The sequence below is a fragment of the Triticum urartu genome, chromosome 2 (assembly GCF_003073215.2).
Source record: "Triticum urartu cultivar G1812 chromosome 2, Tu2.1, whole genome shotgun sequence".
In the NCBI taxonomy this organism is placed as follows: Eukaryota; Viridiplantae; Streptophyta; class Magnoliopsida; order Poales; family Poaceae; genus Triticum; species Triticum urartu.
Window position 1 is genome coordinate 562,066,556 of NC_053023.1, and position 11,403 is coordinate 562,077,958.

The following is an 11,403-nucleotide window of genomic DNA, read 5'->3' on the forward strand; positions in this document are numbered from 1 at the left end:
ATATGAGTTGTTCATAGTGGTAACCTAGTCTATGTGATCGGAGATCCCGTGAATTAGATGTGGAAGACAAACTGTTGGTCAACTGAGAGGAGAGTATTCTTACTGTTAACAATATCACTCCATGAAGATGCAATACTCTCCTAAATCTGCATGGCAGGTTGATGTATATCTTAATGTGTTCTAAGTGGCTCATTTAAGCAGAGATGTTGTCCCGCAGAACATCTTTTGAAGAACACACTTATATGAGCCTGATTGTCAAATGTCGCAATCTATGAGAGTAGGGTTCTCTCTAGTAAACTCATGAAAGGTCGCGGAGTATGACGCATAAGCTCCACCCGCGGGGAAGACCCACGGTAGCCTAGTATCGGTCAAGGCTTTGTGTGAAGCTAGATTCACAGAAAACTTGCAGTTCAAGACCCAATCCACTGTTCAAGTTTCTTACTAGTGTACCATAGAGTTCTAGGTGGAAGTTCAACTTAACAGTCTCCACTGCAATACCGATATATAAAATAGTGTTTTGGAACCAAAGGCAAATTTATGTGTGCCTCTGGGATCTGGTGGGGGATTGCAAAAATTTAGTCTATTTTGGGACAACCCAATAACTATTTCAGAAATTCCTAAATAAATCCTAGAGGCCCACTTAGCCCATTCATGCAAGGCAAGGGATACTACTAAAGTTTAATCCCACATTGCTAGTTTAGTGAGAGTTGGACCTTCGTATAAGGGATGATCTTTCCCCACTTGTATGAGCATGAGAACAAGAGGGACATCCACGCACGCTCCTCCTCCACCGTCCGCCTCGTCACGACGCGCCACGCCGCTCCGCGGGTTGCGGGAATGAGCCGAGCCGATGTCTAACTTTTTACCACGCACTACGGGCATACGAAAGGTCACTCTGGAGCTGGAAAGTTTTTGTTGTAGTGGAGATTGAATACGAACGTTGCACCCTTCGGCTGCTGTCTGTTCATTTCGTCTCCCTCGTTCCCTTCAGCTCCCGGCGCAGCCTCTCACCTCCTTCTCTTGCGCCTATAAAAGGGAGGTCGCTCCTCTCAGAGAGACGCACCAGAACTTCTTCTTCCTCTCGCCACCGGTTCCAATCTCTGAGCTGCTTCTGTCTTCCTCATCCCAGCTTGCGGCGTGCACCGCGAGTCGGGACAGTAGGCCTCCGAAACCGCACCTCTTTTGAGTCCTGTACGAGAGAAGGGTGATAAGGTTTTTGAGGAGCGTTCAACACGACTACTGACTTCTTCGTCACAGACGCCCCGGACTCCGACGACTACTTCCCCGACGATGACTTCTTCCCCAACGTCGACGGCCTCCTCGACGACATGGCTGGCGAGGACACCGACCCCAAGTCTAGTGCTGTTGCTGTTGTTGCTGTCCCGTATGTGTTCTTCTCCTTTCTGTTCGAGATTCTGCTACAGTTCCTTGTTCTGGTGTTTGCCCTAGATATGTTAGGTTCTACTTCATATATGAAACTTGCCTTACTGTCTGCTTTACATAAAAAGCTTGGTTACAGTTCATATATGCAGATGTTATTTACCTTTTCTATGTCAGATCGCATGACTAGTCTTATCCCTGTTATATTGGTCATGCTTTATCAAATCTTTCTGTTAATAAAATCATTCGATAAATTGCTCATATTTCCGACAGATAATACTACCTTTTGCACGACAGTTGCTGTGTTGGTGTTGAATTCGAGCACAACAAGATAGTACATTAGGCCAACTCCACCGCACGACCCCAAACGGACGTCCGCTTTGTCCGGATTTCGTCCGTTTGGGGTGGGATTTGGGGTCATGTCCGGGCGTGTCCTGGGATGCGGTGGCCGTGTGCCCAGCGCGCGGCCGCATCCATTTGCCCCATTTTGTCCGTGTCTATTTAAAAAGCCAAAAGAACGTTTCAAATGCCAAGCCCTAGTTCAGGCCAGCGGCCTACACGTCCATCGCCGCCATTAGCCAGCGGCCGGCAACACAACCAACCTTCAAAATGAATAGTTGTCCTTGCCGGCAACGCAGCCAGCGGCCGGCAACACAGCCGGCCATAAAAATGAATGTTTTCTCGCCGGCACACAGCCAGCGGCCCAGCGGGCGGGCGACACCCATGCCAGCCTCCAAAAAGAACGGCCACGGCCAATCGGACGACCTAGTTCAGGCCTTCGGCTTCGAGCACCTCCTTCTGCTTGGCCTCGAACCATGCCCTCGTCTTGTCGCTCATCTTTGACAAGTCCACGCTCATGATCGCAAGGGCCACCTCCTTTGCTTTCTTAGCGGTGTTCGTGGCCTCGATGTCGAGCTGCCTCTGCCTGGCCTTGATGTTGTCGGCCTTGATGTCGAGCTGCCTTTGCCGGGCCGCCTCCTTCATGTCGATCTTCCTCCTCTTGGCCGCCTCCTCCATCTCAAGCTTCTTTATTTGAAGGTCTAGGTATTGCTTCATTTGCTCCTCCTTGCCTTGCCGCTTCTTCTCGTCCCTCACATCCTTTTGGGACATCATGCCATGCAAAGTGTCATGCAATGCCATGGATGAGGCATCACGTATGTCATCAGCCTTAGAGTTGGTCTTGCCCCTCGGCCTCTTCAAGGCCTCGCCATCTCCACCTCCAGCGTACTTGGCCGTCTTTAGTCCTCTCTTCCTTTGTAGTTCACGGTATTGGTCCTTGAACTTAGGGCAATTGTTGATGATCGTCCAACAATGCGTAAGAGTGAATGGCTTGTCATTGTGCCGGGCCTTGAATGCCTCCAAAGATTGAAATGCCTAAATCACGTGATCAACAACAAGTGAACATGCAAACATATACACGACCGAAGTGTCATGGCCGTAGCAAGGAAAGGGCTAGGAATAGGAGAGCATACCATGTCCCCAACGCCAAGACCACTCACGGGTCGTGCTTCAACGCTCTGAAATGCGGCGCAATACTTGTTGCACTCTTGTTGGATGAACAACCATCTCTTTTGAATCGAGCCAATGCCACGGTTGCTTGTAAATTGGTAGGGCTCAAACATCTTCCTTTCATGGAATGTTTTGTGGACTCTCGTCCAAAAAACAATGCCCTTTTGTTGCGCGCCGGTCCTCAGATCTTGGCTAATCTCCATCCAAGCTTAGCAAATCAACTTGTCCTCATCTTGTGTGTATGAACCCGTGCAAATGCTCTTCCTCTTTTTTTGTGCTTCCGCTCTTTGGGTGAGCTCGTCGATGAACAATGGCTCGCCACTAAAATCAACGTCGTTGCCTTCTTCTTCATCACCGTCGCCTTCGACATAGATGTCATCGTCTTCATGCCACGAGTCACCATGGTCGTAGTCAGCACGGTCGTCGGCCTCTTCATCGGGCACGTACTGGGCGCGGCCATCCTGACTTTGGGTCTCCTTGGGGTCGTAGGCACGGCCATGCCCACCCTCGAAGATCACGTCCTCCATGTACTGGTTGTAGAAGGGGTCGTCGACCGTTGGCGTTGGTGTTGGCATTCCGTCAAACAAGACGCGGGGGGGGGGCATGGTGCCCGTGAACGGTGCCCGTGCTTGCTTTCTTTGCATCTCGACGGACGCCCGGCCGCCGCTGTTGGACCCAGGCGTGACGTTGAGGTCGATGACGGCCGCGGGACGTGGTGTGGACGGCGCGAACACGCCCACGTCCGGCGACCCCGAGAAACGGGTCTGGCCGCCGTGCCTTGGCGGAAGAAAGCCGAGCGACATGGGCGCGGCGCGCGACGTCGGCGACTGGTAGTGCACAGGTCGGGCGACCGACGAGCCTATGCTCGCAGGGCCGGCGGCCGCTGCAGGGAACCCCGCCGGACGGCCCATGCCAAGCATGAGGATGGCGTGCGCTTTGTTGACGAGGTCCTCCTTCTCGTCGGCAGCGGCCTTGGGCCGCGCGGCCTCCAACTCCTCGCGCTGGGCGACGAACTTGGCCGCGGCGGCATTGACCTTGACGACCGCTCTCCGTTCCCTCCTCTTCGCCGATTCCGCGTCCAACTTGGCGATCTCCTCCGGCATGCACTCCGACCGCGGCTTCCTTGGCGCCTTCTTCTTCACCTTTGTGGGCGGGTCGACGGCCAGGCCGCCGGAACTCGGCGGGGCGTCGGCCATGGACGGGGGAGAGAGGGGGCGGCGGGAGGGACGTGGGAGGGTTTGGGGGAAATGGCGCCAAATGAGCGTGGGGGGTGGTTTCTCCCATCGACAGGCGGGCCAGGGGAGGACAAGCGCACGCGTCCCGCTCGTTCGCGCGCTATCCGTTTCATCCCAAAACCGGCGCAAACTTGGGCCGGGGATGGGTCGAAAGCGGACATAAAGCGGACAAAAGTCCGTTTACGCCCGCGCGCTGGGCCGTCTCGTTTGTCCTTTTTATCCTAAACGGACGAAGGCGGACAGGATAGGGTCACACGGTGGAGTTGGCCTTAGGAGTTGAAAACTACGAGCAACTTTTAGATCCTAGCTAGTACTCCCTCCATTCCAAATTACTTGAATGTATCTAAAGCTAAAATACATCTAAATACATCCATATCTGCGACAAGTAATGGGAATGACTAGGTACAAGTCGACTGTTTTTTTTATCTTTGGTCAGTCGACTGACCACACAATTAGTGTGGTCGATTCGAAGCAACCTAACGCATCGGCGCATGCAGCCACACAAGCCCATGCAGCGTCTGCACAGGTGGATGAGCTGCTCCGGTGCAGCCAACCCACAGCCTTTTCTGTACTTGAATATAGACTGCTATAGTATAGTGTGTGCATAGCTTTCCCACTCGAAAAAAATACAACGGCTAGTGGCTATAGGTTCAATCTCACATATGTATATTTTTATACATATATACACACACATACATCTGCATATATAAAAAGTATATTATTATTATGCAAAAATAAGCATATAATAGTTAGATTTCTGAAAAAAAAGGTTTTTTAAGTAATGGATTAGTGACAGGGGTATTACACTTAAAAATAAAAGAAGATGAAAGCTAAAAAAATAAATAAAAAAAATAAAGTTTTCTATGGGAGAATGAATTTGTGGCGTTGATATTACCCTGTCAGAAGAAAAAAAACAAAATAATGAAGTTTTATAATAAAATGAAAACCTTTAAGAAGAAAGAAAATTGAAAAGAAAAGCCTTTCAAAACTTGCACACAGCATTGCACTAAAATTGCACCTTTTGAAATGCGCAAACAATAAGCATATAATAGTGCAATTTTCACATTCTACCATAATTTACACACATATTACTTGGTACTTGCATTTATATTTACACACACAAAAATTAAAATTTACGTTTTCTAAGAAGGAATGAGCTAGTGCATTGCTTTACCCTTTAAGAACAAAGGGGAAAAAAAGCTAAAACAAATAGTGATCAATTTGCACAAAAAATACATAAAATTTACGCTTTTTCAAAATATGCAATTATAAATACACAAAGATGCAACTTTTGCAAAAAAAATGTATGATGAAATGAATTAGTTTCATTGGTATTGCCCTTAAATGAGAAAAAAATAAAAAAAATGCAAACAAGTTCTGCTTTTTATAATATGCAAGAATAACATATAGTAGTGGATTTTTCGCAAAAAAACATTATAGTAAGGAATCAATTAGTGGCATTACTATCTCCTAAAGGAAGAAACATTATGAAATAAAACCTGAAACAAAATCAGAATAACGAAGTTCTATACAGAAAAATGAAATATAAATCAAATAATGGCAAATTTTGCATACTATACATAAATTGCATTTCTTTAAATATGCAAGAATAACTATATAATGGTGAAAGTTTTGCAAAAAAGAAGTTTCCTAAGAAGGAATAATATAGTGGAATTGGTCTTACCATTAAAAAGAAAGAAAATATAAAAAGTAAATCAAGTATTGACAAAAACTTACACGCAATTTACACAGAAGGGTTTCACAAAAAACAATTGCACACATTTTACACAGAAATTGTGCTTTTATAATACGAAAGGATAACCATATAATAGAGGAACGATATAGGAATTACCGTTAAAGAATGAAAATGAAATGAAACTAAAGCTAAACTGAAAACAAAATGATGAATTTTTCCAGGGAAGAATAAAACCCTTTAAGAAGAAATAAATTGCACACAAGTATGCCCTGAGACTGCATTTTGTAATATGCAAAAAATAAGCATATACAATGCAATTTTTGCATTCTACTATAATTTACACACATGTTGTATCATATATGCATGTATACTTACTTACACCCACAAAAATAAAAATAAATTTTGCTAAGAAAAAATCAAGTATAGTAGCATTGGTACCACCCTTTATGAAGAAAGAAAGTAAAAATAATAAATATTTTTTCACACAATTTACACATAAATTGGGCTTCTTTAGTTATGTAAAAATAAATATATAATAATGAATTTTACATAAAAACAAAGTTTTTAAACAAGGAATGAATTATTGGCATTGGTATCGTCCTTAAAAACAGGAAATGAATTAAATACTAAACATAATAAAACAAATAAATGTTTCTAAGAGAGAGTAAATTAGTGACATTGGTATTCCTCTTAAGAATAAAGAAAATAAAAAAAACTTGCACACTACTTTGCAGTGAAATTGCATGTTTTATAATATGCAGTGAATACACATATAATAATGCAACTTTAGCAGTCTAGTATAATTTACACAAATATTGTATAGTACTTTCATGCATTCATACACATAATAATAGAAAAATGTATTTAATTAGCAAAACAAGTAGCATTGTTATCACCCTTAAGAATAAAGAAAATGAAAAAAACAAATTTTTCCACACAATTAGCACAAAAATGCACTTTTTATAATATGTAGAAAAATATATAAGACTGAAGTTTCCGTACTCTAATATAATTTATACATGTATACATTTACACACACTCAGCATCCGGAAAATACACGTAAAGAAGAAACAAAACTCAACTGAAAAATAGAAAAATAAAATCGTACAGGTGCAAAAAGCAAAAGCAAACCCATGGGAAAAAGCGGGGTCCAAACAGCCCAGCCCAGTCCACCAGCGAAAATCCAGCCCAGGAACGAAATTGACTGACCCAAAATAGGAGTCAGTCGAATTCAACCAGCCCAGCCCAGTACACCAACGAAACATGACAAAAAAAGAAAATCTGCACAGATCTTAAAGCACAATCCAATGGTCAAAAAATCGACTGACCACAAAACTAAAAGTCAGCTGACTGAAATCTAGCTAAAATGACAATTAATTCGGAACGAGGGAGTACTAGCTAGTAGTGGGAAACTAGGAGTACCTTCTCGATGGCGGTCGCTGCGTTGGCGTTGAGATCGAGCACAGCAGCCGCCGCAAACAGCGGGAGAAGTTGCCGCCCTGCGCTCGATTCGTTCTGGATTGCCGGCGAGAGATACGTACGAGACCGAGCAGTGACACTGTCCACCGCGCCCACTGCTGCACCGATCTGCCTGCCTAAATAAAGCAACCCGGTCGCGGACAGCACATCGCAAGCCACTGGCGCAACCATCGACCGCCCGCGCGTCTCGCCGCCGCGAGGGAAACCCTGGGCATGCATCGCGTCGCCGTCGCATGCAAGGCTCGCCGCCGGCACCGGTCACGTGACCGCGGCCGATCGATCCGACCGATCACATGACTGACAGGCGCAAGATGCCGTCCGGGCCCGGGTGCGCGCCGTGGGGCCGGGGCGGCGGGGTCCAGTCCAGCGTCGAACGCGGCGGCCGGTTCAGCGTCTTCACGGCGGTCCTCCCGTCGCTGGGCGAGCACAGCCACAGCTTCAGGCGGCGCAGTGTCCGGCGCTGCGTCGTGTCCCCTTACGACCCCCGCTACCGGCTGTGGGACAACTACATCGTCTGCCTCGTGCTCTACTCCGCGTGGGTGTCCCCCTTCGAGTTCGGCTTCCTCCAGAACCCCCACGGCGCGCTGGCCATCGCCGACAACACCGTCAACGCCTTCTTCGCCATGGACATCGTGCTCACCTTCTTCGTCGCCTACACCGACAAGAGGACCTACCTGCTCGTCGACGACCCCGCCAAGATCGCCTGGCGCTACGCCAGCACCTGGCTCGTCCTGGACGTGGCCTCCACCGTGCCCACCGAGCTCTCCCGCCGGATCCTCCCTCCCGACCTCCGGACCTACGGCGTCTTCGGCATGCTCCGCCTCTGGCGGCTCCGGCGCGTCGGCGCCCTCCTGTCCCGCATGGAGAAGGACCGCAAGTTCAGCTACTTCTGGGTCCGGTGCTGCAAGCTCGTCGCCGTGACGCTCTTCGCCGTGCATTGCTCCGGGTGCTTCTACTATCTCCTCGCCGACCGGTACCCGAACCCGGCGGAAACCTGGATCAGCATCTCCATGCCGCAGTTCCACAACGAGAGCATTTGGAACCGCTACGTGGCGTCCATGTACTGGTCCATCACCACCCTCACAACCGTGGGCTACGGCGACATGCACGCCGTCAACTCGAGGGAGATGCTCTTCACCACCTTCTACATGCTCTTCAATCTCGGCCTCACCGCCTACCTCATCGGCAACATGACCAACCTCGTCGTCCACGGCACCAGCCGCACCAGGAAATACGTAAGTCTTACAGCTGCAACCTCTCTCTTGTTAAGATGATGGCCAGCCATACTGACGATCGACTGACTTCTGGTCATCTGATCGATCAGAGGGACAAGATCCAGGCGGCGACGAGCTTCGCGCAGCGGCACGAGCTGCCGGAGCGGCTGCAGGACCAGATGATCTCTCACCTCAGCCTGAAATTCAGGACGCACTCGGAGGGGCTCCAGCAGCAGGAGACGCTGGACGCGCTGCCCAAAGCCCTTAGGTCCAGCATCTCGCACCACCTCTTCTTCGGGCTCGTCCAGAACGTCTACCTCTTCCAGGGGGTCTCCAATGACCTCATCTTCCAGCTGGTAATGGAGTAGTTCATTAATAAACATCTCACAAGACGATGATGCCATACACTGGGGAATTTGCTCAACTGGTTTCTGCTGCGCAACTGCTTGGGAAGGTGTCGGAGATGAGCGCCGAGTACTTTGCGCCGCGGGAAGACGTGATACTGCAGAACGAAGCGCCCTCGGTTTTCTACATTATTGTCACTGGTAGTGTGGTAAAAATGATCACACTCTCTTCATGATCCGTCCGATCCTCGGTTATCTTCAACATTTCTCGCTGATCCATGTGAGTGGCGCGTCTGCAGGAGTTGCTGGAAATCCAGAATAATGGTGCAGAGCAGGCAAGTCTGTCCATCTACGCTTTGTTCCTTTTTCATACAGCAGCTCTTGCTGCTGCTGCTGCTGCTGCACAAGCTGAGTGAGCATGTATATGCAGCTGGCCAGCACGGCCAAGTCCGGCCAAGTCATCGGCGAGATCGGAGTCCTGTGCTACAGGCCTCAGCTCTTCACGGCCAGGACGAAGTCCCTGTGCCAGCTCCTGCGCCTGGACCGCGCCGACTTTCTCAAGGTCGTCCAGTCCAATGTTGGGGATGCCACCATAATCATGAACAACCTCATCCAGGTCAGTTTTCGGCATGCTCCCTCCCTCCCAGCATCAACAAATTAAGGAGACGACAACACTGAGTTTTTGGTCATGCATGCAGTACCTCAAGGAACACAAGGGTGACGGCGTGATCTCTGGCATCGCCAAGGACATCGAGCGCATGCTAGCCACGGGCCAGCTTGATCTGCCAATCACACTCTGCTTCGCGGCGTCCAGAGGAGACGATTTTCTGATGCACCAGCTGCTGAAGCGCGGCCTGGACACCAATGAAACCGATAACTGCGGCCGTACAGCACTGGTAACCACGAATTAATTTTGCTTCTCAACCAGAAATTAACGGTCCATGATTTGATTATTTATCTGTGAACAGCATATAGCGGCTTCAAACGGGAGTGAGCAGTGCGTTAGGCGCCTGTTGGAGAATGGTGCGGATGCGAATGCCAGAGGTATATGTGCGCCTAAAAGTTTTGAAAATCTAGGCAAATAGTATTATGAAAATTTCATGGCAATTGCTGAATAATTTGAGTTCTAAGTAGAATTGGTATCAAAATAGGATATTGGCTGACGTGCAGATCCAGAAGGAAAGGTGCCACTGTGGGAGGCCTTGTGCAGGAGGCACCAGACCGTGGTGCAGGTGCTGGTGGAGGCCGGCGCGGACCTGTCGGCGGGGGACGGGGCCATGTACGCTCGCGTCGCCGTTGAGGAGGACGACGCCGTGCTGCTGGGGGAGATCGCCCGGTGCGGCGGGGACGTGGCCGCCGCGTGCTCTAGCGACGGCACCACCCCGCTGCACCGCGCCGTCCTGGACGGGAACGCCAGGATGGTCAGGGTCCTGCTGGAGCACGGCGCTGATCCTGACAGGGAGGACGCCCGCGGGTTGACGCCGGCGGCCTTGGCCGACCGGCACGCCCACGCCGACATTCAGCAACTTTTCGAGTCGCACCGCCACCGGGACCAGCAGGGAGCGCCGAAGCCCTCGTCCACGGAGGAGGTCGCTGCCGTCGCGCCAGCTGCTCCGCAGGTCACGAGGTTCAGGAGCGCGCCGTCGGCCAGAGTCCTGCCGCCCAGCGGTACCGTCGGGTCGTCGTCGTCGTCGCCGTCGCCGAACCGGGCGGGCCGCCAGTCAAACTCCTCGTCGGCGCGCAGCACGCCGCAGCGGATGGCCAGCTTCCGGAACTCCCTCTTCGGCGTCATCTCCTCGTCGTTCCACGGGAACCGACACGACGGCGGCGGCGGTACGAGCTTCCACCATCGCCACGAGAGGAATCCGATCAGCTCGCACGTCAGGGTGACCATCTCGTGCCCTGAACAGGGACGGAGCCAGAAGAGGCTGCTCGTGTTCGTGCCGGAGACGATGCTGCAGCTGCTCGAGCTCGGGGGGAACAGATTCGGGTTCACGGCGACGAGGGTAATAACGAGCGACGGCGCCGAGATCGACGACGTGAGACTCGTCAGGGACGGCGACCACCTCCTCCTCGTCTCCGATCAGTGGGCGCCCGACACTACCAGCGCGCATAGGAATCAATAATGAAACCACCGATGCATTGGTTGGGAAAAATTACACTTGGAACCTGGTTGTATATACGCTCTATACGGAGAATTCTTAATAATTAAACAAAAAGTTAAAATAGTTTAGAAGTTTTTTTAAATAAATTTGACTTTCTTTCGCACCAGTATATAAACTTTCACAAAAAGAAAACCCAACGCTGACTTCAGGGCTAAAAATTTGTCTTTGTTGAAAACAAGTCAAAGGTGGATTTTATTTTTGCGGAATTTTTCTCACAAGTACAATGGAAGGTCAATTTTATTTCAAAACTATTTTCAGATTTTCAGATTTTTTATTGAATTGCTAAATTTCTTTTTCATATAGGGTGTAGATACACCAAGGAACCAAACGTCCGCGTCTAGCATTGGTTGTAATATATTGGATCTTTCAAAAATGATCCGA

General features: G+C 49.4%; 1 protein-coding gene across 1 annotated transcript; it reads left to right on the plus strand.

Annotated features, from left to right (window-relative positions):
• The first annotated feature begins 7,610 nt into the window (after nt 1-7,610).
• LOC125537288 (potassium channel AKT3-like) lies at nt 7,611-10,983 on the plus strand. Its single transcript, XM_048700584.1, has 8 exons — nt 7,611-8,534; nt 8,624-8,869; nt 8,968-9,066; nt 9,157-9,192; nt 9,288-9,473; nt 9,556-9,753; nt 9,826-9,901; nt 10,028-10,983. The coding sequence occupies exons 1-8, from the start codon at nt 7,611-7,613 to the stop codon at nt 10,981-10,983; spliced, it is 2,721 nt and encodes a 906-aa protein (XP_048556541.1).
• The last annotated feature ends 420 nt before the right edge of the window (nt 10,984-11,403 follow it).